The 26,396-nt window shown below is 43.5% G+C and overlaps 1 protein-coding gene across 1 annotated transcript in view; it reads right to left on the bottom strand.

Moving 5' to 3' along the window:
* Positions 1–14,301, bottom strand: part of tmem178b (transmembrane protein 178B) — a 120,387-nt gene extending 106,086 nt beyond the window's left edge. Inside the window, exon 1 of the mRNA XM_040140929.1 lies at positions 13,920–14,301. Coding sequence (XP_039996863.1) covers positions 13,920–14,301 — 382 coding nt within the window. The remainder of the gene's footprint in view (positions 1–13,919) is intronic.
* Between the last annotated feature and the right edge of the window lie 12,095 nt (positions 14,302–26,396).

Genomic DNA, 26,396 nt, shown 5'->3' with positions numbered 1-26,396 from the left:
CTGTGCGGCGTCCTGTAGTAATTTGTCAATAGGCGTATTGATCTGTTGTGTCAGAGGGTTCAAATCCAGCTGTCAACCAACAGCAGCAGCAAAAGTGTGGTTTTATCATGATTGATGACTCTGTGCTGACAGCGTAGTTATCGAGATTTCTTCCTAACGCTGCAGTTTCGATGCCGTCATATTGTTTGTCATTTGTATTGTCATACCGTCGTGATGCTGTTGAGATGAGATTTACAGCGTTGCGAGGGTATCATGAATTTTTTTTTTTACATAAACTGCAATGCTGTGGTTTTATTCCTTGAATTGCAAATGCTCTGTATAAATGGGTTTAGGAAGCAAATCACACTGAAAAAATATTGTGAATCTCGTAAGGATCACAATGCAGCAGGTGCAGCAGCCTATCACAAAATTTAAAGACAAAAAAACAAAAAAGTTTTGAATTCTGAATTCCACTACTGATGAAATGATATGGAGAAATCAACATATATTCCCATTATTTCCTATTTCTGAATGCAAAAAAAAAAAGGGCCCGTCTGGGGGCGGATGCGTATCCACTGAGCACTGAACCACCAGAACTGGACAGAATAGTCTGAGATTCAGTGATGAAACAAAGCAGACCTTCCCACGGTGGCTTTTATCACAGAGCGAATGGAAAAATGTCAGAGGGTTACTGTGGGAAATAGAACTAAATCACATGTGAAATCCTATCAAATAATTTTGTCTAAAATTTTGATACGCTTAGAGCTACCAAAGGATGGCTTTTATTTTCATACCAATAACAACGGCTATTCCATGAGATCAGCTATTGAAAATGTTTCTAATGACCTTAAAGCTTGATGAATTAAAAATAAACTGAACTGGTAGAATTCTGTATGTTTGGTGCATGTAGGTCTGCTAATGGCTCAGTGGCTCAGACGCCTAATGTTACTGTAATCTCCACAGAAGAGACGAACCCAGCCAGTCAACTAGCTGAGATCACATTCAAATAAACTGTTAATTTAATAATAATAACAATAATAAATCCTCATTCAGACATTTTGTGCCCAGCATCCTCAGTGACATGAGGCCCTTCGCTTCTCCTGCCTGACGAAACACACAGCAAACACACTCAGACAGCAGTGAAAGTGCGGCTGGCTGGAAACAGTGAAGATGTCACCGTGGGAACGCGGTCTATCTTTTCACGCCTGTCGTCATCCGGAGCCGGAAGCTTTGTTGTCTAACCTCCCGACATTCGCAGAAACGCTGTTCCTGATCCCCTCTCGCCTCGCATCAGCTCAGCTGCCGGCTCAATCTGCCTAAATAACATCTGTCAAACGGTAATCGCACGTTGCCATGACAACCCAAAACGGGGAATGAGCTGGGTGTTTCTCTATTGTCAGGAAGCAGATGATGAGGATGATGCTTTCACTCAGTCCCTCCGGTATTAATCAGTGGCTGCAAATTAGCAATCTTTTCGAAGTGAGTGTGAGACGATGTAATGAGCAAGGCCAGCACAAAGCTAAGATAACTAAAGCCTTTCACTTAACACCCAGCCTGGATGCTCTACTTGCACCCCAATGGTCCATTTATAGGACATAATTCTTGTATTGTCCAGTGGTCTTTAGCAGTAAAAAGGCCTTTCTTGTGAGGGAGGCAGCTGTGCCCACAGAGCTCCCTTCATCTGCTCTCCCTCCTAACAGGCAGTCAGTCTTTGAGCAGGAAAAATAAGGATCTGATTGATGCAGTCTCTTCCTACAGGCCCACAGCGCTCTCTTGACTTGATAAGCCATTGATTAAACGGGCCAGAGGAAGACAAGGCTGGAGAGGCGCCACAGGAGAGAGAGCTGCCTTTTTAAAGAATGGAAATGTCCACTGATGTGAAATAAAAAAATGGTTTTCATCCCAAATGCTTCAGGAGGTCTCAGCAGTTTTTCAAACTTGACCGTCTGTTGTATAAACCGCCCAGCATCTGTATGAAATTCCCACTCTCTTCTATCCTGTGTGTCCGTTGTACTGTACTATGTTCCTTTATTAGGGGGTGTTTACAGAGGGCAGAAGTGCTTTAGAAGTGCTTTAGACCCCCAACCAAGGGGTCCGGACCACCACGGGGGGTTGCGAGACAAATGTAAGGGGTCACAAGATGATGAACAGTATAGGAATCCAACAGACATAAATTCCTGCTGCGCCAAATTTAGTTTTTTCACCTTTTCAGACTTGAATAAAACAGAAAAAAAGATCACCCTTTAGTGGAACAGGTTGTAAACAGTAGACATATCGTAACCAATGTCAAGTAGACAGTTCTTTATTTTAAGGGGTCACAGGCCAAACGGCTCGGTAACACCGCTACGAAGGGCTGGTTCACCCAAATTTCAATATTTTACGTTTTCCGTGACCAGATTGACAAAAATGGAGACCATTCGACTAACAAGTTATACTGACCAACATCTAACTGCGCAAGGGCAATGCCAAGCCCAAAGCAGTGGGCCTGGGGCTATCGGAATGTGCGTTCATCTCCGAGCACAACTGCGATTTCGGTTCATGTAGGTGCAGCAAGGCAAAGTGCAAAAGTGCCGGCCCGCGTGGCGTGTAAAACCGGAGCGTGTGGCGATTTAATAAATTCTGCCGGTCACATCGCTCTGGAACATTAGCGCCAATCCCAGAGACGCGTGACAATCAGCTCAGCAAATGGAGAGAGGCCTCTCCAGGAAATCACGATGTTGTCGGGAAGGTAGAAAGAGAGACTAGAAAGTGTTGATGAGGCCATTTTTACGAGCACATCAATCCGACACTATTCCGGTTTTATTTCTACTCTATCTCCCATCGTAAATGCTCACATCATACTGTAAGCTGTGTCACAACAGCGTTTTGCACTGTAATGCATTTCAAGAATAAAACATGAGATGCTACTTTTGCTAAAAGGAAAGTTGGAAAGGACACACAGGATCGATGAGCCACTGTAATCTGACGTCTCCGCATAAACAACAGAATAATGAGTCATAACGGACCAGTGCGATGTGGAATCCCACACATAAACCACATTACTCTAAAATATTCACCGGCCGACACTTTCAGAACGTACTCCGTCCATTCCTTTTTATTTTTACTTTTTGTCTCAGTTGTTTGTGATATCAAACTTTGAGAGTCTGTATTTGTTGCTCTTTTCTTTGTCTTTCTGTCGTTACACGTGGTTTTTCAAGTTCCAATTCAACTCAGGTAGCACTTCGTCCACGTCAGAGGACATTTCCTGAGAAATGTGCTACGACCGAAAAAGTTTTTAATGATAGACTGAGATTACTGCAATGCAGCAATCAGACACAGACACTACAAAATTATATAGTAGCATTCGTTTAGACTGATATGTCATTTTACTGTTGTCTGTGTTGCAAATGATGATCTAAATAAATTCTGTGTTGTCTCGGATGTCATCTTGTGGTGTGAAAGTACAACAGACTGTGTGATGGTAGTGGGGGTGCACCGTCCAACTTCCGAAACTCAGGGTATCTGCTGATATTGAGTAGCAGTCTGACAGCAGTGCTGTTTTTTCACCCATTCAACCTTACTGCCTGGAACTCCTTGGGACAAATACGACGGTGGTATCCACCAGGGCTTGCTTTGGTACAAAAAAGACAGATTGGAAAGATTGGATCAGTCGAGACAGTGACCTCCTACGCGATCTATAAGCAATCTATATCCTTCCAAAAGATCATTAGGTCAGCAAAAGTGCAGAGATTTTCCCGTTTGTATCAGAAATTGAAAAGGACAGGTTGTTCCTCGTGAGAAACTAAGTGAAACCTGATGATTTTCCCGCGCCAGTCCATGTAGCTCTGATGATGCTGGATGACATCACTATATCACCATCCAATCAGTGAGTTACATGTCAGTCCATATGACTTTATGCTTACACCTCTTGGATTTTTTTGGGGTTTTTTTTGGTAATGATAAGCACCAGTTCACCTCGTCATCATACTTCATTGCCCTTTCATTCTTACTGTATTTAACCATGACCGCAGTCTTTCCTTAACCCTAAGAAATGAATGAAGCTGGTCCAACGTTAACCAAAGAAGGGGCAGGAAAGGGACGTAGATTTTATTTATTTTTTTTTGTAACCATTACATGCAGTATGATGATTTTATACATTACTGACAAACATCACTTTATTTAATTTGGGGTATTTGTTGAAATTTTCTGTTTGGAAGGTTGGCTTGTTTGGCCCAAACTAAACAGCAGTAAGTCACGAATCTGTCCTGTCAACATACTTTCCAGTTGATTTAGAAGATGTGGTAATGGTTTGTCACGTCGATTAATGATGCAGTACACAGTGCATGTCCATTTAAGAGCTGTTATTTCCGTAAGCTGACTTACAGCAGCTGCGTTAGTGTCCACCTCACATGTCACAACTTTGTTTGGAATGGATTCTCGCTCTGGTAAAGGACACTTGACACCTCAACTCTTAATCCCGCCTATAAAGCCCTTATTGGCGTAGTTGGAGCAGTGAAAGGGAACCAGCCATCGTTGAGCCCAAGACCAGAACTGTTTGAATTACTGAAAGAACTGGAGGTGTAGGCAGCGATTCGAAGGTCTGGAACCAGGCCAAGGATCGATACCCATGGCAAATTTCATGGTAATTTGGCCAGTAATTGTAAAGATATCTCGTGTCTAATGGGCTCAAAGTTTGTTTTTCTTTTTTTTTGCTGTTGCTGTTGCTTTTTAATAACTCTTGTGACAAAACTGTATTATCATACTAATTTAAGCTCAGTTTACATATTTTGTTTAAATCTAACAAGCTTAATTCTCAAAGTTTTTCGGTTGGATTCGAAGCTTCATCGTCCCAACTCAACAGACAAAAAGCGGAGAACCGGCAGCATCCCCATGCACATTGTGTGTCAAGAGACGGTATTAGAAGAAGCACATTGAGTACATCATTTATTATTCATGTTGGATAAATTATGCTCTTTGTACATGTGTAATGTGTGTGGCATGTACAGTATACCATTCTAAGTAGGTATTGTGTGTTTTGTGTATGTGTGTTAATGTGCACATGCATCAACTGTATATGGTGGCCGTCCTGAGGCTGCACGTGCTCTGTGTGGAGCCGTGTGCGTCCGTACTGCTACAGCTGGTCTGTCATTGGGAGAGAGCATGAGGTCATCAAACATTAATGTTGGCTGTGCGGCTGTGGGGAAACAAACCGCATCGTGCCTCTTCCTCCTCATCTCGCTCGTTCTCTCTGACTCTCTCCGTCTACCCTGCCTTTGGTTATAGGAGTCAGACTGACTTCATGATGAGTAAGTCTCAGAGCTGCTCCCTGGCTCTTGCCTGTTCAAACAGACACACAGTCAAGTCTAAACAGGAATCAAATTTACCCACCGCATGTCAAGCTTCTGTCATCGTATTCATGGCACAAAATGTGGCTTTCTCATATTACTAAATGACCATAACGTACAGTATGTACTCTGTTTTGGAACAACAAAACTGAGAGGCAACAAAAGACCAAAAAGCACGAAAGAGTTGGACTGAAGGAAGACCGCGCTGATGATTTTAGCTCCCTTCAGGGTAGAATCTGCCATCCTCAGAGCTATGAATAAACAGCCAGTGGAACCACACCACAAGGTTTAAGGATTAAGAATTTTCCTGTCACTTAAAAATGATTACTTACCATGAATGTGTCATTCTTTTCCCATAATTCCTGGGATTTCTCACCATAAATGACATTTGATTTAAACCCCAGAGCTGTATATAATTAAATAATTAAAAATCATGTTGTAAAAAAAAATAAAAAATGAAAGCTTGCAGGAAACAAATCAAGCCGTTGAAGTGTCATACAGTAAATGTCATTTTAGGTGCAGTCAGCAATGAAATGCCCGTAACCACCGGATTTAAATACGTTTTCTGATCAAATCGCCTCCTTTTCAGAATTGAATTATTCTACGGTGCATTACCACATCCCTCCACCGGCTGGTGTGAACGTTGGCTGATCGCTGTAGATGTTTGACAGCTCTTCAGCAATGACACTGCTCTTGAAAGCAGATTCTACCCCCATCCATCCCCCATTACTCCACAACATCAAGACAAAAGATATCTAGCTCAGTATGTTGGGCATAATGACGTGAATCAGGAATTCTGAATCAAACTTTTTCTGTATTAAACCAGACCAGGATCTTTCCCTGACTTTAACCAAGTGCAGCGAGAGTCTAAACAGAACAATCAAAAACTGTGGATATTTTGGCTGTGAACATTTTACTGATACATTCAGCATCGACATAGTTGCGTGTTGCTAAATACGAACATTTACAACTCGTCCTCATTACGTCATTAGAAAATGTAATACGGTCGCAATTACATTTTCCTTCAAAACGTCTTCGCTGTTGCAAATTAGTAAATGTAATGTCTAGGAGACAGGGTTGAACCAAGACAAAAAATAAAAGTTGCCCTTTCAGCAGAGAAAGGCCTGGCGTAGCCTGGCATAGTTAACCTGTTGGCTCATTACCGACTACGTGTCTATGGGGAGCATAGCACTTCCTCCAATAACTGCATATTCCAAGAGTGAGAATAAGGTCATTAGTTTGCAGGAATACATTGTGCTTTGTAAGACCTAGTGATCGTCATATGGGTGGATGGCTTCATTGAACCCTGGTGAAAATACAGCCTGGACTGTGTTTCATTAGTCTGGAGGTGTAAATGGCTCCAGCAGCAGCTAACAGCCAATCAGTCAGTCTCCTCGGCTGGGCGGCAGACTGCAGGGGCACTAATGAGCAAGGAGTGCTGCCATATGTGCCTGAATAATTTACATGTTTCAAGGAAGTCGAGAGAACCCTTGCGTCTGCTGCTGTGGCCACAACTAACTACTTCACATGTAAATAACCTCATCGTTATACCTCTGCCTTACACTGAGCACAGTCTGCAGATTCAACTGGTTTAGAGGACAGTCAATCATAATGCAACACATAATACGACATGCCCCTAAGTACAATGAAATAGTTATGGGTTACTGTAATCACTCCTCCTCTCCACACTGGCTGTGAGGTGATACATTCGTTGAGCAAACTATACTGTAAGAGATGCAGGACACAATCCACAGTCTACATTAAAAGCACATTAAAAAGCTCAGAGGAAGCTAATATGCGGCTTCAGCAGTCTGAGTAGAAGGGTAGGCTCCGTCGTCCTGTAATCGGCAGGTTTATTGCTGGGCTTTTGTCCCAGCAACAAACCTACATGTGAGTAGCAGCATGTATCCTTCCACCGTGGCTAGGCAAGGAAACACTTAACTCGTTGAACTGCAACCAAAAGTGTCCTCAGTCTGATTCAAACCGGCTTTGAATCGATTCAGTGATTTGAACCACTTCCTTCTTACTCCAATACCGCAGTTTTTTTCCATTTTCAAACTTGTAGTCTCCAGCCCCAGCTGGCACTGAGTCAAGTGACATCTGTACTTGTTGTATTTGTGATGTTTGAAATCCCACGTTTGGTATTATGAAACAGAAAAAAAAAAAAAAAAACTAACAAACTTACTGCAGGTATACAACTTCCACTGACACCACTATGACCTATAATACTTACACCTTACATAACATTACAGACAATTAGCGGACAGGTTGAAAAAAGTCATTTCGTCGTCACGGAAATTAAACCTCACATACAAATGATCTGCCTCGAGCTAACTTCCACTAATAACCATCCAGCAGCAAGCCGAACTACAAGTGAAGGCATCTGCCCCTTCTGCCCTCCACCTCTACCATGTGCCTATGAGATGAAAAGCATTGCCAGCAGGCTCATTGGCAGGGGACCTATGAGGCACCTTTAGCCTCCCGTAGTGTCTAATTTAGCCGTCCCCATGATACAGGACCCCTGGGGAGCAAAGTAATCCAATCCAGGGCCTCTCCCTGTTCTTTCTGCTTGGACGGGACTGTGAATGTCTTGATCAGGGCCCGAGAGGCCTATTTCCTGACAGAGCTACAACAGATGGCGCAAGATGAGGAGGCCTCAACCCCCCACGCCTCCACCTCCCCCATACCTTTCTGTAATCCTCTCCTCTCTGACATCCTCCACAGCCACTTTCCTCTCATCCTCTGTCTCGAACCACTTTTTCGCCGGGGTGTCTCTCAGCTGCTGTTTTATCTTTCCCTTTCTCTCTCGAGGAGGTCTTCACTTGTGACAGACAGGCCGAGAGGATGAGCTGCCTCTACGGCAGGAGGTTACGTATAGTGCCCAGCCACCGCATCAGAAACCAAGCTTTCATACGCCAACTGTTCGGATTATCATCGTGAGTTGTGTGGTGAATGGACGCAAACAATTAGATGCTGGTATGGCTGTGACATATTTAGAGGAGAGGATGACCGCACAAAATACCCCTAACACCTATAGGTTCCCCTTATATGTCCTGATCCTGCCCCTCTCTGCATTATGATGTTCCTTTGGATTGATTTTCACAGGAATCTAGTTATGGTTAATCAGGACTTCCACTGTATTTTCCAATATATTCACAGAAGGTATGTATTTGTATAGTGTATACTTGTTTATTGATTGCTTTATTGATATCAAATTTTATGAAATGTTCAAAACCTCATATCGATCAATACATATACAAGCTTTACTACGTATTATTTATACAGATAGGTTTATAGACTTGCCTTTATCTCCCTGTGGATTGAAATAGCTCTTTGTATTTTAACCTATGCTCCTATATTATTGAATCATCCAGTCAATGCACCGTAGGACACATTATGCAGAAAATTGTCTTAATCTAATAAAAAGCCTTGTTTTGAAGTGACAGTTATTCAGATTTCTTGTTGAAAGTCAGAGAGCTCAGTCAAAAATAGAAATGTTCTCATTTCATATTTTTCCCAATCCCAGTCACCATTTCAATCCTTAAATCCTTATACATCCCCCCAGAACAAGTCTGAAATATTTTAAATACATTTCTGTTTATTTTTTCTCCATAATACAGCGGAACGTACATACTTAAACTACAGTAAACTCGTATAATATATTGCAAAGCTCCCTTTGGTATTTTGTATTATAGACGTGCAAAGTAGTGTTACTATGGCAAGAAGCTTTTAAAAGGGGTCAGACAGCTTCTCTTGATCTCCAAACTGAACAAAATACTGAGGTTCAGGAGGAATTTTTATCCTACAGCAGGACTTTGAGGTAGGGCTGACCTGCAGAAAGTGCGTGGATCCTGCTGCTGCTCCGTAAGAGGTGAGGCCCTTCACAGGTCTGAGCCCAGGGGCCTATCATGTCTGTTACTGTAACTGTTACTGATACTGTCATTGATTCTACATTGCCACTGAAGATGTCAATCTTTTAAAAATATTTATAAAAAGTCAGATTTTGAAGGGGGAAAAAAAAGCTCAGTGATTACCTAAAAGAACTGTCTTTTTTAGAAAATGTTACACAAACATGAGGAAATAGTGAATTTGTTGGGCGCTATTTCCAACTACTTCCACACGGATTAATCCAAATTTGGCGCTCTATTGAGTATTTGGGCCAGTAGGACGGTGTGTGTGGGACTGAGTCAAAAAAAACTACAGTGTCTGCGTTCATGGTAATGAAGGAACATGTCAGCCAGTGCTTAGTGATGTATTTTTAACAGTTTTTTGGACAACAATGGAGCTCAATGGCTCAGAGGAGTAAGAGTTATCAGACGATATTTGGAGACACTGGTTGTTGGTTTTCATCTTTTCATGGGACTGGTTGAGAGAAATTATTGGTCATCCTCTGATAACCCAACCTAAACCCGCTCTGTATTCACAATCACTCGCATTAGGCTCATGCTGTAACCGCCCCACTCATTAAAATGGAGTGTTTAGTGTTTTGTCATGACCCGTTGACACCTCTTCTTGGCCTAACTCGTTTGCTTCCATAAATCTACATAGAGATGCAGTTTGCGATTTTGCGAGATGCCTCTGTGATGAGGAGATGAATGGATGTTGCTGACGGTGGCCAAACACCAACAGCTGAAGAATCATTGGTGCACCTGCCAGAGAAATGGATGAGCTTGGAAAGATTAGAGTTTCAGAATTGTTAAATATGAAGTTATATGTAAAGGTGAATCAGGACTGATCTGTGTACAGAGATATGATCGGTGATTTTGGATTATATAACAACAATTATCTTGTTTATTTATAAATTAAATAATAAGCAGTATCTTATTCAAATAGACAGGAAATGAGTCATTAGGGTTTAGATGTGTAGCTAATAAATTCATGAATGGATCCTGTCATTTCACTTCATGTGTCCACTTCATGTGTGATGAGTGCACAGGATAATGTGGAGTCATTATGAAACAGCAGGCTGCAATCATCCTGCATGTGTGTCTGTGATTTGATTTTGGAGATTAAATAAAAGTGAAACAGCATGCAGGGGGGAAGGCTTTGTGGTGCTTTTCTCTGACCTTTTACCTCCCAAAATCCCTGAAAAATGAAAATTATGTTCTCTCTGCAACGAAAGCCAACAGCAGACAGGGCACAGAGCTTTACATTATCAGTTAACGACAAGTACTGTAAACGTAAAGGAGTGGTGCTTTATTAAATGCTTTGTGTGAATATAACGTCGACTTGCAGGGCCGTAGCTAGCATTTTCGAAATACTGAGGTCTTCAGTCCACGGTCCCCACATTCACCCCCACCCCCTCGGAAAAGTTTAACCAGACAACAAAAAGGAATGTCTCTAACAACCTGGAATTGTTCTGAATTTCCATTAAGCAGCAGAAGAGCAATACTCCATTAATACTAGCAGGAGCAGTATTAGTAGAAATAGTAGTAGCAGAAGTGGTAGAGGTAAGCAGCAGTAACTGTAGCTGTAGCAGTATTATAGGTGTAATAGGTAATAGGTGTAGTAGCAGTAGAAGAAAAATTTGTTGCATCAGTAGCAGTAGTAGCAGTAGCACTAGTGGTAGCAGTAGTTGTAATAGCAGAGGAAGTAGCAGTTGAAGCAGTAGTAGAAGTAGTAGCAGCAGCAACAATTGAAGTAGAAGCAGTAGTGGCAGTATAGAAGAATAAGTAGCAGCAGCAGCAGTAGGAGTAGTGGAATCAACGGAAGCAGTAGAAGTAGAAATAGCAGTAGAGGTGGAGGTAGTAGAGGTAGCAGCAGTAGGTATAGTAGTGGCAGGTTCATCAATAACAGTAGAACCGACAGTGCACTAGTAGTAGCGGAAGCAGTATAGGTGCTAGCAGCAGTGGTTGGAGCAGTAGTAGTAGCATTAGTAGTAGTAGCATTAGTAGTAGCAGTAGTAGCAGTAGTAGTAGTAGCAGAAGTAGCAGTAGTAGTAGCAGTAGTAGCAGTCATAGCAGTAGTAGCAGCAGTAGTAGTAGCAGTAGCAGTAGTAGCAGTAGCAGTAGTAGTAGCAGTAGCAGTAGTAGTAGCAATAGTAGTAGTAGCAATAGTAGTAGCAATAGTAGTAGTAGTAGTAGTAGTAGTAGCAGTAGCAGTAGCAGTAGCATTAGTAGCAGTAGTAGCAGTAGTAGCAGTAGTAGTAGTAGCAGTAGCAGTAGTAGTAGTAGCAGTAGTAGCAGTAGCAGTAGTAGTAGTAGTAGCATTTGTAGCAGTAGTAGTAGTAGCAGTAGTAGCAGTAGTAGTAGTAGCAATAGTAGTAGTAGCAATAGTAGTAGCAGTAGTAGTAGTAGTAGCAGTAGCAGTAGTAGTAGCAGTAGTAGTAGCAGTAGCAGTAGTAGCAGTAGTAGTAGCAGTAGTAGTAGTAGCAGTAGTAGCAGTAGCAGTAGTAGTAGTAGTAGCAGTAGTAGTATCAGTAATATAGGTGGTTGTGGGTGATGGTAGGTGTTGTGTGCTGCTGGAAGTCACTGTATCATTAACCAGCACCTGAATGTGAGCTGTAAGTGCTGATAGTAGATCACACTACTCTACACGGTGAGCACACAGAAGTAAAAAGTGTTAATCTCCACAACTTTTTCACCCATCAATGTGAAGTTATTGTTAGATGCACCATGGTGCCAAACCAGGCTGTACTTTTGCATGCTGATGGGGCCGAGAGCTGGAATAGACTAGACCCCTCTATGGAGGCATTCATCTGATCACTGAACACACTGGCTGTGGGCTGCCCATTACTGCAGATGGTAGGCCATCAAGGCCACTGAGGCATCCTCAAAGGAAGGCACAGCTGCAACACACACACACACACGCTGACACACACACGAGCACACACACGCGTTCAGAGGGTAAACACACCCTCTCCTCTTCCAGCTTAGACTCAGACCCCCTCAGCCTCCCTGCCTTTCAACACACAATCTGCCTGTGTAGTCTTATCAGCTACAAGGGCAGAAGTGGAAACTTGCATTTGGGTTTTGTTAGAAGCAGATTTTATGACTAATTTGGATTTTTAATTTACAATTTTGACCTGTTGGGAAGTAGCATCATGCTGATGGTTTGAATGGTTGTCTGAACTGCCTAAATTAACAGGCGTTTCAACAACAAATTAAACTGCCATGTTTCATAATGTGACTCATATACTGTATGTCCCTCATATCAGAACTCAGCTTAATAACTTCTCATCATGTTTCATATTGAACAAAACTTCTCCTGACTCCCCCTCACAGCTACTGAAGCAAATTCTTGTGTCATGATGGATTCATTTCTTGCTAATCACTGGTTCCCAACCTGAGGGTATAAATCTGAGGGGTCGCAAAATGGTTAAAGAAATCTGAAAGAAAAAATATATATTTCTGTTAGTTAGAGTCATGCTTATTTTTCTTAAAGGTTTTCCCTCATTTTTTTCCCGCATTTTTCTTGTGAAACGGGGTGTTTTCACCTGTGTGGGTTTTTAAAAATACTGTCGATGAAACTGAGAGGGGGAAAAAAAAAGTCAACCTCTGATTGAATTCCACATAACTCACATCCAGATTAAGGCCAAAACCTATGACGCCGCCCCATTTTAAAGGGCCAAAAGCCAGAAATGCTGGTGACCACTGCAGCAAATTTAAAATAATGACAATATTTCTTTAAAAAAACAAAAAAACTATTGGCCAATATATCATTATCTGATTTTTTTATACTCCCAACTATCGATATCAGTATCTGCCTCAAAAATCCATTTCAGTCTGGCATACAAAAAAAACCTCAAAGGTATTCAGAGTTCACTGGTATCAAACACGAAAAAGGATCATCTCTTTACATTTTGTCTACCCAGAAATGTGGAGTGTTTTCCCTGATAAAGGCCTTGACTACGTGCCACTCCTTAGCCTGACCACCCTTTAAATGGATCTGTGTCAAAATCTAGTTGCGTACATGGTGAATATCCCTAAATGGGCCTTGATGTCTGTGATATTCCTGGATATAGTATGTGGTATACATGACCATGGTGTGGGAAGAGTGGGTGGTTCACAGGCGCCCGGCATCTCTCCAGGTGAATCCAGCCATGCACATTAAGCCTGTACTGATAAAGACCTAAGCGACGGAGACCTGGCTGCGGAGTAAAGGCCTCCCCTGTGGCAAAAAGCATGAGCGTTCATAGAACCTAACTGCCCCCCCCCCTCCAGCCCTACCCCAAAGAGGTTGGAGGGGGGTGGGGGCGCCGGCAAAAGCCATCCTCCCTGGAATGATTGTGTCATTATTTGCAGGAGCAGGGTCAGACAAAGCACAACTGAAACTACCAGTGAGCTACAATCAGACAATCAGGGAGAACATACACGCAGCCCCGTGATTAACGCTCGCCCCCCCCTTCCGCCAAATAGCACGACAACAAGCAGTCTGCAGCCACAGGGCGTCCGTACCCGCTCACACAGGGACAGCGGCGCCCGGAACGCCTCTGGGCAAACATTCGCTTCCTGGCGTGGCGGGGAAACAGCTCAATGCCCTTGTTCGCCCTTTGGTCAATGAACAATCAGCACAGAGCAGCCGAATTGATTTTCTCATGATAAATGTCACAGCATGCGGCTGCTTCTGCAACAACTTGGCCTCTTTGGACCCCTGAGTTATTTCCCTCATTCCTACCTTTCCGGATGAGATCTTCGATTTCTTGGTCGAAGCCGAGCCGGTGGCATTTCCTCCACAGCCCCATGTTGGTCGAGTTATACTGCCTGCTGCACTCATCCGCGGCGCTCATGGCAAACAGCTGCCGCCGGTTCCGGGCCAGCAGCAGCTTCTCCTCCCACCGGGGCAGGCTGCTCCGGCTGGCCCGCAGCGGCAGGCTGTTGTTCGGGATGTAGATGAAGCCCGGGTCCTTGCGGCGGCTGGAAAAGCTTCGGCACCGCTCCCTGTATCTCCGGGCGTCAGTCTCATACCAGTGGTCAGAGCACATCGCCACGGCCAGCATGCCCAGGGCGCAGAGAGAAAGAGAGAGCCCGGCGTAGAGCAGTAACTTCCCGGCAGCCATGCTCGCTTGTCACAGCCGCATCAGCACCTCGACGGACGGACAGCTCCTCTGCGGCTTCCCCGCTCGTTCAGCTCACATCACCTCTGGAGCGCAGCGTCGGGACCATTATCGAGGAGGCGGTTAAGTGCGAGCGGGAGGCAACCCCTTCAGGGCTCACGGCAGCACAGCTCGCTGGCCAAATAAAAACGCCAAATCCCTGTATTCCGGTGTTTTCGACCACAACGTGCCCACGTCGTTGCTGCGTGCGCGGCGCTGCAGCGGCTCGGCGGTTCTTGAGCGGAGGCTTATCTCATCTCAGCCCCGGATCCTCAGCATCCATCTGTCTGAGCAGGGCGACACCGACACGCACGAAACACATCAGCACAGCATTCAGGACGTGGCTTACACAAAAATGTACCCCTTACCGCACGACCCACCCACTTAAATAAACCATGGACAAAGAAGGGGCCAGAAGAGCGTTCAGCGGAAGGCTATTTACAAAGACAACGTCAGACTAAACAACTCTGACCCCGCACTATGCGACTCAAATGACACCACCCGCCTCATTCAGACAGCGTAAATGTACCTGCAGAGTCCGAACAGAGCCCCCGGCAGCCCAGCGCGGCCCATCGGCAGCAGGAGAGTGAGGGATCAGCCCGCAGAGTCGCGATCCCCCCGCGTCTGCTCGGATGACGGCAGCTGCTCCGGAGCGGGCCTGTCCGCGGACCAATCAGCGTCAGTGCGTCCGGAGGAGCGCGGCGCTCGCGATATCCGTTCGAACGGCTGCTGCTGCTGCTCCTACCGGGCTATGTATAACCTACGCGACAGCTGCCGTGTTGCTCCCGCTTGAAAAATGGCAAGCCGCCAAACAGTAACGAATCCGAAACGTTACTTTTGAAATCGCAAGCGCTGTAGTGACGCAGGGCAAGGGAAGGGAACAAGGCAACGCATGCACCTATCCTGGAGCGACCCTCAGGGTTCCAGGGTCTCCAGGTTCGCCATGTGCCAATTAGTTTGCAGTAACTGAATTGGGACTTTATTGGTTAATACCGCAAGCCAACATCACAGGACTGCATGGTCCTGCATTATTACCCATCCCTAGGCCCTGCCTTAAAATTCAGTTTAAATTCAACTTATTGTGCTTACATGGTACATATTACTGAATAAATGTGTGTTTAACCAAATTACCATAAATCCATTACTAATTATTAAGGAATAGACCTAATGTACACAAAATTTGCGAAACAGTGGCGTCAGTAGGGGCCCACAGTTCATTTTTGCCCCAGGGCCCACTAGAGCAGTGCTGATCCCAGCCGTTTTAGGGCTCTGTGCAAAAGACTACCGTTATTATGCTCTTTAGGCCTACGGTGTACCCGCCGACCTTTGGTGTACCGTGTATCGGCGGCAGTGCATTGGCACTGATAAACACACGGTTAGGCTTTTGGAACAGTCATGGTTTGGTTGGGTTTAGGCACAAAAGCTACTTTCTTAGGTTTAGTGAAAGACATTGGGTTGGGCTCGAATAAGTTAGAGGGTCTTCATCATCATGGTTACGATAATGAACACAATGTAGAATGAATGGTGGTGGTTAAAAGAAACAATTGTGGCTCTCGGTTTCAAAGGGGGAACAAACAGCGGTGTCCCATATCCAGTCCTCCGTCATCAAGCCACCCATCCACTCTGCCCTCCTCCCGACATGGACTCTTTATACGTTACCTGACTTCCGCCTTTGCTCCTGCCATAATCACTACAGCTGCTAGAGGTCGCCCAACGATAAAAACATAACAATGGGACGTAATAAGCTGCTTGCACAAATGTCCCGGGGCCATTTCTTAGGGAAGGACAGTCTAGACACCACACCTGTCAGTGATGACACAAAATGATTCGTAAGTGTTGGAAATCTCAAATTATTGCTCACTATAGGAGTAGCGGTGGTATGAGTGAAGGAGGGAGTGATTTTGGACTCGGCCGTGTCATGCAAGACACAAGTAAGTCTCAAGTCTTGGCTTCGACGTCTCGGGTCGAGTCCAAGTCTTAAACTTTGTGTTTCCAGTGTTAAACATGTCATCAAGTCATCAAGAAATAATACTTTAAAATTGTTGTTGTTGTTGCTCACAAAAGAGTCTGTACCTCTGGTTGTGATAATCTGCAGCATCCTATGTTGTCTGTCTCCTGCCCTGTTCTGACAAATGCCCCCACCCGAACTAGCTGCCGTCAGATTGATTAAAAGCACAGTATCTCTCTCGTCAGGAAAATGAAGAGTTGATTAGCAGCACGCAGTTTTATAACATCATTTTTCATCTTTGTGCTTGGGGAGGACACCAGGTCATTCCATGTCAAAAAGTTGAAGTTTAATAGAAATCAAGAGGCACTGATGTTAAAGTCAACGTTGAGCTGCAGGTTTTTTCTTCTTTTGATATTTCGAAAGCCATCTTTTTTGTGTCCAAGTCAGATGACTCAAGTCCACATCTGAATTTTACTAATGCAAAAAGGTGCAAAAATCTACTAAAGGAGATAAAGGTATATATTTGCTGATTTCAGATGTAATCAAACGTAGCCTACTTCCTCAAATTTTCTTTTCTCAGATGTACTTTGAACAAGTCCAACAACAATGGAGATGATGTAAATTTATCGGCTGTTTCTTAACATGGCCTAGCTTCAACCATATTCAGATCCCCAGAGGATGAACCTGTTCCATTCTGAATTCTTCATGAACATTGCTCTAGTAGGGTCACACAAGATATTCCACAGTCCGGCAGACTCACTTTGTGATTTTAAAGCTGCACTAATCAATATTTTTATATTAATAATGGATCAAGTGACTGCATGGATTGTAAAATGTTTCACTTGACAAACCCCTAGAAAATTGTCACCACCTCTGCAGTTTCCCTAAGTTCCTCAGAACTTTTTAGCCTCCTATAGCTCAATGTTGTGTTTTTCTACCCCACAAACTGCAATCTCTCAATTTGCTTCCAGCAGCAGCAAGCAGCTGTGAAAAATCTCTGATAAACCCACTGGCCACTACCTGCTCAGCACCAAACAACAGACAGGCAACACGGTGGAGCAATTAGCAGCTAAAGAGACAGATGGTTTTCTCGGGGATTGGTGGAGACCAAAAACAAAGCTAAAGGAGAGGGAATATTGGATTTAGATTAATCAGGTGACACAAATACATCCTCAAATGAATGATAATGTTGCTCTGTGTCTGATGGATGTGGAAATAAGCAACTGTTTTCTAACACCATAAAAACTTTATAAGGTGATATTATGTTAGTGTTGCATTTACTGCTTGCTCAACTGACCCAGTGTGGCCAAATTGACTTTTTGGGTCGAGTTTTAATGGTGCCTTTCCTTTGGCACCACAACACTCTTATCTCCCCTACTGGTAAGGCTCTAAGAATCAAAAAATCATTAATCACTACGTCACTCATTAACTACAATTACAGCCCTTGAAGGCTTTGAGTCATGTTGTGTCGTGTTGTTTTTTTTGTTTTGTTTTTTGACTTTTTTTTGTGTGTGTGTGTTGTGTTTTTGATATATTTAGAAGGCCAAAAATAATTTTACATTTATTTTGCTCACAGGCAATCATCAGGACAAAAAATATTTGTTACTGACAAGTATAGCTGTGAGGTGGCTGAACAACAATGAAAGGTTTCTGTTTACACATTAAATGACATACGGAGGCCTGTTCGCTCAGCAGCTGCTCCGGTGTGGCTTAAGTGCAGAGATGACCTGGAATGCTAACCCTGCTCATGGGAGAGGTGCTGCGCCTGTGCTGTAGGTCTGTGTTCATGGCCCATTTATGTGTGGAGCTTTGAAAATGTCCAGAAGAGTCCGTGGCTGCAGTTTCTTCATATCTGGCGCCCTCTTCTGTTAATAAATTGTAAAGCAACAACCCACATAAATAACGACAGCTGTAGTTTTCAGCAATACATGAAAATGTAGCAAAATAATTGTAACAAAAGACGAACTAAATTAAAAAAAGATAATGTGAGAGAAATGTTATAAAGCAAGCAACAGGTGTTATAAAACAATACAATCAAAACACAGAATGGGCCTATTTGAGGGGCGGTGGTAAAAATGACCCCACTTCCCAGAACCACTGTGAGGGAATTTTCATTCATTCAATCGATTCTCTTTCATTTAGTCTGTATTCTCTTATTCAGGCCTTGCCTGCATGCAGGTCACACTAACATGTCACCCACTTCAGACAATAGTTTATTATTTATCTTTAGCATAGCTGCCCTGTAGACACATCTGCTCCACTCCCACCAGCAGTAACCACAGCAACCAAGGTTGTAGTACAGACCCTTCGCATGTAGTAGTAGAGATAGGAGAGCCAGAGCCTCCGCTGGAGGAGCTCACAGCCATAACTAACAGCCAATGTCTCAGTGTCTCAATGTCAAGTAGTTACACAAGCCTTGTCTAAGTGGGACAGAAGTAATTGGGATATACACCATGATATAGTAAGTGCCATGTGAGGATACGTTGGTTTAAATACTCCCTTTTCACAGTGAACATAAAGTAAAATAGTGGTAATACAATATGGCATTTTTCTAGGATGGTACAATACATCTTGAGTTCAGCACTGATTCACACAGTGAGTCCTAATTATACTATACAATCCAGATTATAGTATTTGGACAGTTACCCATTTTGTTTTCCTTCAGGCTCTGTGCTTCAGCACATTCAATTTAAAATAAAATAATAGGTACTGCATTAAAGCACTAAGTCCCAGCTTTAATTTGAGTAGGTTTTGCTTCAACAATATGGAAAGAATCATGCGGCAGATTTGGTCCTGCCACACAGGACTAGATCTATACATGACATAAGGTGACGTAACCATGTATCACGTCCGGCCGTCATTTCCTCTTTGTTTGAATGAACTAAAGCCAGTGGGTTTTCTAAGTTACTTTACTCATCTTCTGTACGTTTTTGTTTTTCTTGGATCCCCCAGCAATCGGTGTAGACATATCATTAAAGGGATCCCTTCAGTAAAATCAGGGAACCGTTCATCCAGAGTGTCCCCTGCTCTGGCTATAACTGGAACAGAATGGAAAAGTCGCTATCGCTGCAATGTTCACACCGCAAAATGTTTCAAGTGGGTGTAACTGAAGATGACATCCAGGTCTAGGAAAGACATAATGGATAACCGTGTGGAAAAAGCCTGTTGTATGAAAAGGCAAATAGGGACAGCTTTCATCTAAAGGAGGATGCGTACTGCTCCTTGGTTTGGGCAGCGGCAGAGCATAGGCAGAGCCCTGTTCAACTCCCACGTCTGCCGACACTTGAAACCAGGTTTGGAATTGAAATTGAGACAGGCACAATGTAAAAGAGACGTGGTAGTCACCAAATTATCAAATGTATTTTGAGAATGGCAAAAACTATGCAATATTTCAGCATACACAATCCATTTAACATGAAATACACGATCAAGTCTCCTTCAACAGGTGGTTGACCAACAAGACTCCAGTGGAGCCAGCTCCCACAAAGCATGCACTCAATATGGCAGAAAAGAAATCAAAAATGACATGCACGGCAGCTCCATAATTAAGTCATTAATCAACTGCAAGTGCTCCAAGCTTGCCTTACCCGTTGCACATTTGTGTCATGTTGACCACACACCCAACACAGTTCAGACAAATCATCTGTTGATTCCAGATATTCATGTTATTTCCTGAAATAAATGCCTCTTAGAAAACGATAACTACTGAAAAACAAATTAGAAAACAAACCCATTTCCTTGATGAACTTTTGGGCTGTTCCCATTCTCAGATGACTGATCCTCTGTTCGTTAAATGGAACATCCACCACTTCCTCCTTTAAAGTCATATCTGCCGACTCTAACAAGAAAATCAGTTGAGGATACATGGAATCTTAACAAATCCAGTAAAGTGTTCATCTGAACTGATGAAAGGTGAAAAGCGCATTCGCCGGCTTTACACAAATTATTGCCGCATGAGGTTCCATCGCGTTGATGTGGGTGAGTGATGCTTTCGCAGGACCAGCACGAGCAGTTGAGGCCTTGCCGCCTCATGAAAGCCCTGTTTAGCAGAGAGCTCATGAATTACTAAACATAACCCCTCACCAAAAATCAATGGACCCTCCCCTACCTGGTCACGGCTCTGCATTTCTTCATTGCCAAGGTCTGAGTCCCAAATGGATCCAGATAGAGGCACTTCTGTTGTGGACAGACTACCCAGACAATGAGGCAGAAGATACATGAGGAGAAATTAAATCAGCATGAGTTATGTGTAATCTGAATATAGCAAAGGCCCATTACAGTCAAAGACACTGAATACCTCCTTATTGTGATTGTGATTACATTTATTATCACTTACCATTCTTAGGCCTTTGTAATTGCCATGTCAAATGGCAGTCATTTGATTAGAGTCTATTAAATATCAGTCACAGTCTGCGTCCTAGTTCCCCTAGGCCCCTGTCTCCAGCCCTTGTTCACTTTCCTCCATCTCCTTGTTCTGCCCTTCAGACCTGCCATTCTCCTTTCACCCACAAGATGCCCCCAGACTTTTTCCCTGTTCCACTTGCTCCCCTGTTTTCTTTCTTGTAATCACCTAAGTTCCCCTGCCCACTTACACACCTGATTCCAGTTCTGGCCTCACCCAGTCTGTATATATACCTGCCTTTGTCACTAGACCTTTGTCAGATCATGTGCTCATGTTCCTGTTCCTTGGTGTGTCCCATGTCCCTGTTACCTGTGTGTTTATTTCCCTGTTGTCTGTGCCTGGATACCTGCTTGCCCTCTTGCACACCTGTCTGTGAATGAGCCTGTTCTCACTTATTAAAAGCTACTTCACTGCATCAGCCTGCCTGTGTGTCTGCATTTGGCTCCTCTGCCCGCGCTGTTATCAGCAATCCCAAACACTATCCCCATTTGCTTGCTCTGCTGAAATACCTCAGTGTAGCGGCGAGGTACGCATTTATGATCTTTGACGAGATTAAATGTTAACCGACGTGGAAAATACCAAGTTTCCCAGGACCAAGGTGTTCTTGCAGGTTTCATTGTAAAAAAAAAAATTGTATGGGCCAATCTTGCTCCACAAATTCTCTGGCTTTTCCCCAAGCAAACTTTATGTGGCACTGTGCTGTGAAATATTGACAAATGACTTGCAACAATAGACGATATCATCAAAAGAAGTCCATAATTACCAGTTTCTAACGTGTCTAGTTGTACTTTAGAGACCACTAGTGTAGCTGAAGATGCAGTTGGCTCCACATTGCCATTCGTGGGAGATGTATGGTGTTAGCTATGTGCACATGCAGTTGGTCGATGTTGACTTCTCCGACACAAGGTCAGCACTCTTCACTTCTATTTTTATGATTGTGAATGGCCCCAGCATTGAACCCTCCATCTTCCCGCCGTTTCTCTCTTCTTGCCTTATGTTTGGCGCATTACTTGATTGCCAACTTGGAAGTCGTTGTCATGGCCCTTCTCCTCCCTCTTCCTCCCTCTCCTCCCTCCCGCTTCACTTTTGCCCTTACTTTGTCCATGTTTTCCTGGGAAGTAGCACAGTATGAAGGTAGGGTCTGAACACCAGGAGATAACCATTCCTGACCAAGGATGGCCTCTATATGATCATCAGTTACCCGTGGCAACCGTGTAGTCAACCATCATGCTTTCCTACACACCTCATTAATTCATGAACCTCAATAGGACACCTGGCCTCCTGATCAGACCACAGAAAATATGGAGAAAACCTTGTAGTTAATTGTGTCTTCGTTCTTGGTGCAAAAAAAGTTTCTTGGAGGTGGGTGTCCCCTACTGGGTTTATCACCCACCTATTTAGTGAAAGTCCTGTAAGGTCATACATACACAACATAGTCACTTACAGAATGCAAAGTATTTCAAAAAGAGTCAGCTACACAGTTCTTACACCAGTCTAAACTGGGGGACTTCTGGTAGGTTCAGAAAAATTTGTGAGACTACAAAGGAGATCTGATGGTCTCAATTATGTTTTATCATATTCTAATATGCAACTGTATTTCTATATTTACTATCTACTTTTCATGTATTCTGCATGTTAGAGTTTGTTTAATTCCAGAATCACAATATTTTAATGGTCATTCTGAAAATCATAATTTTATTGTGTAGTTTGGGAGCATTTTATGCTCGAAGGGGGGAATGTGAGGGAAATTAGGATTATGATGTGCTTTCATCATGTACTTACTTCACAATTGAATTTATTTGCTATGTTTAGAAGTGGACTTTGGTAGGGAAATATCTGGTAGGAGATGGTCACTGACATTTAAGAGTAAGAATGTTCTGGCAGGGACGTTGCCTTTGCTGGGTCATGGCGACCTGGATGGGTTGGATGTGTTGATGTTAATGTGGTTTTAACCATCAGGAAACCTTTGGGATGAGAGTGTTCTGGGAAGAGGGGTCTGTTAGGCCTTATTTGGTGCTGCTTTGTTCCTGCATCTCTGCCAAAGCGTGGTGTCGCGTGTGTTAGAGAGAGATGATTTCCGTTTCTGATTCCTGCCTGTGTTCAGAATTCTTTCTTTAATAAGTTATTGAATTCTTCATATGTCCCAACTTGAAAACAAACGCCTTTCTTCACAGTTTGAGTGTCGAGTATTATAAAACTCACAGGATTAGAAAAATACATTGGTGTTACCTATGAAACAGTCCATTTAGTTGTTACTGAGGAGAGAGGGGAAGAGGCAGGGGGAGAGGGAGAGCCAATGAGAGGTCCCAACTCAGACACAACCGATGAGAGTGCAGGTGCAGGCAGACGGAGATCGACTGAGCCAATGAAAAAGAAAAAGTACTACTTTCAACTACATTGGCTAACGCAGTACCCACGGAGGGGAATGGTACGTATGCTGTGTGTGTGTGTGTGTATTGTAGGCAATGTGGCCTGTATATTGCAGGCAATTCTCAACCTGTTACCGGGTCAACACAGGTTAAGCTTGAAACTTTGAAGTTGCACAACAACCGTAAGAAAGACAAAACCTGCAGGGACTGATGCAATACCCGAAACGCTGAGCCTCTCCCCACTTTTTTGTTTTCAGTGGCCCACAGGAAACAGTTTTGATGTGACAATCTGGGCCTTTCTCAAACCGGACCCTCCCCACACCCACTTCATCACGGAGTGCAACACTGTTAGTAGTCGCACTCACAGCTGAATGAAGCGCCCTTCGGTAACGTGTAGGGTATAAATACAGCTGCAAGCTTCGGTACAAACTTCCCTCTCTCCAGTGGAAACAGGAACAGTCGTAACTTTTCGTAACCACGGTTTCGTGTCAGCGTATTATACACAGCACTAATAATAGGCTACATAAGTGACAGTGTTGGTAGTGAGGTGGCAGACTCACCACATCCACTCCACAGTAGGCCTAAGTCTACTGAAACAAATAAAACTTACTCCCAAACTTCGTTGGTGGCATTTCTTTTTTTTGTAAACATCTTCTGGTTTTGAACTCTAATGTTTATCAGCTGCATGGTTTTTGCAACAGTCCCTGTAAATAAACAGCACTTTACTACAGTTTTCTTTACTAGAGAGGGGTAAATTTGATCTTAACTCCAATGTAACCTTCAAGTTGTTAACATCTGTATAATTAAACATCTGTCTTAGTTTGAGCAGTTTATGAATAAATGTGCGGGTGGTCGCACTGAATGTACCTTTTGTTCTCTCCTACTCTCTGTGCTCACATATACAGTATTTTAACACAGCCAGATTCCCAATAAAGCTGTTCTATTGGGAACTCATTTACATGTTTTTCTTTTGTCAGACAATGGAACAAGAATGAAATAGTGACTGAAACGTGGCCCATGTACATGTTAACCAGCAGTCACTTCCAAGCCATTTCCAAGCTGCTGCTCTGCTAAGATCCTGATTTTATAACCACGACGTCATCTGACAAACTCACCACACACATAAGTTAAAGACAACGGCTGTGCTGGGATTTCAACTATATTTGCTCATAAAATGATCACTCAGAGAAAAAGTTAGAAGCCCATTCACGTCTGTGTCTGCTGCCATTAGGGAAATTGAATGAGATGCATGGAGAGGTCAGCCTGCGGAGGGAAAGCCCGACCTCCCACTCTGGCGACTCTCTTCTACAGAAAGTAGCTAAGGTTTGTCCAAAAAGTCGCTAGTTGCTTTTTGCGAAGAAAACTCTCTTAAGGGGAGTGGTAAGTCAATAAATCTAGTGACAATGGCGCTAAATTGGCAACACTGCCTGTAAACGACCCCCCTGATGACACGACAGGAACTGTTTGTGGCAGTTCATTTTGAAAGAGTAACAGCCAATGGCGAAATTCCAACACTCGGCCCGCTGACAAATGGTGTAACTTTATCACGCCCTCAGTCAGTCACGGAGATTCGCGTTTATAAGGCTGGCCTCGCTGTTGTGGTCCAGACAAAAGTTACACAATAAGTAAAGTTAGATATAATTTACATCAAGCATTATCAGCACGTTCTACAAATGAACGATAACAGGAACATTCCCCATTTATCTAAATAAGCATTACAGGGAGACAGCATTAGTCAGCTACAGTGACAGAATTTCATTTCTGAAGACAGATCTGCAGGGGACCACACACTTTTTTAAAAGTATTCACAAATAAATATGTATCTGATTTTCTTTAATATATCTGGAAACACTTCCAAACCATAGAGCATAGGTGGGGGGTGTTGAAGATTTCCAGCTCATAGTGATCAAGCATCTAGCTGACAGTGAGGAAAGCAATGATGTCAATTGGATGAGTGGTGAGCTGTGACATGAGAGGTTCAGGATCAGTTTGGGTTTTATTCATGTCTGAGAGTGCTTTGAAGATTTCTGTCCAATATTTTTGATTGGACAGAAATTGGACATGAGATTGGACATGACCGACACATGTGAGAAAGATTTGCAGGTGTGTGACTGCATCTGCTGCAGTTTGGATGAACAGTTTTGTAGTTAAGACAGTCTTTGCATTTGTCTAACAGACACAGTGTACAGTTTTACACTGGATAAGTCCTAATCTGGCACAAATAGATAAGGTATGTATTCGTTTTAATACACTTTCCAATAATTCCTTCGAAATCTGTAGTCCTAGTTCCTCCTCCCATGTTGGTTTTGTGTAATGTAGAGAAGTTTGTTGAGAAGGCAGAATTTGGTCATACAAAAATGATATTGAACCCTTTAGAGTGACAAGTGGTTTGAAAATGAGGTGTATCTTTGGGAAGGCAGGGGAGGGGAAAAGGGGATAATGGGAATGAACAAAACTTCTTCTAATTTGAATGTATCTAAAAAATTATGTGAGAGTTGTTGGAAGACTGGAGTAGAATAGAAGGGTATTTATTGCAGGATAAAGGGAACGGGACTGGAGCCAAGGATGAGCAGGGCAAAGGGGATGGCAAGGAGTGTGGGGACAGGACTGGGGGCTGGCTTCGTTCAGCACAGGGAAAAAACCGGGGCTGGACTGAAGAGTGTGCAGAGTGTGGGAAGCTGAGCCGAGCAGGGTCCAGGGCAGAGGAGCAGGGTTGACAGGAAGAAGGGCTGGAGACAGGGGCCAGCGCAGAGCAGACGGTGCTGCAGGAAGAAGAGAACACGTTTAGTTAACAGGTAACAGGCAACGAGCAAAGAACAACTTGAACGCAGACTGACTGAGCAGATACTACGCCCTGGCAGGGTGCTAGTGACAGAGCTGGGTACGGTGGGGCTCTGCTCTGACTCCAGCACACCTGTCTGCACTCAGACACTCGCAGAGACACACAGGGAGAAAGGGGGAGAGGGAAACTGCAAGCTAAGCAGAGTTGGAGGTCGTGACCGTATGGAAAATGCTCCATCATTGAAAGATGGACGGAAAGCAGGGTTTAAGGCTATTGAAGTGGACAGTGTTGGTGCCTGAAAGTCAAATAGTCATTAGAAACAGAGTGGGCCCAGTGCAGACAAAGACGCTGGTTTAGAGGAAGAGGCCTCCAGTGTTAAATAGGTAGGCAAGGGGTCTATATCATATCGAAGCCAGTAGTGGATAATCCGGAGATGGGTAGCCCAGTAATAAGATCTAAAATTGGGGGCGCTAGACCACTGTGTAATTTTGGTCTTTGTAGAATCTGTTAACGGAGTCTAGGTGTCTTCTTATTTCGTTTAAAGTCTAGAGTCAAGCT

The sequence above is a fragment of the Xiphias gladius genome, chromosome 2, assembly GCF_016859285.1.
Source record: "Xiphias gladius isolate SHS-SW01 ecotype Sanya breed wild chromosome 2, ASM1685928v1, whole genome shotgun sequence".
NCBI classification, from domain to species: domain Eukaryota; kingdom Metazoa; phylum Chordata; class Actinopteri; order Istiophoriformes; family Xiphiidae; genus Xiphias; species Xiphias gladius.
This window is presented reverse-complemented; position numbering and strand designations above follow the sequence as displayed.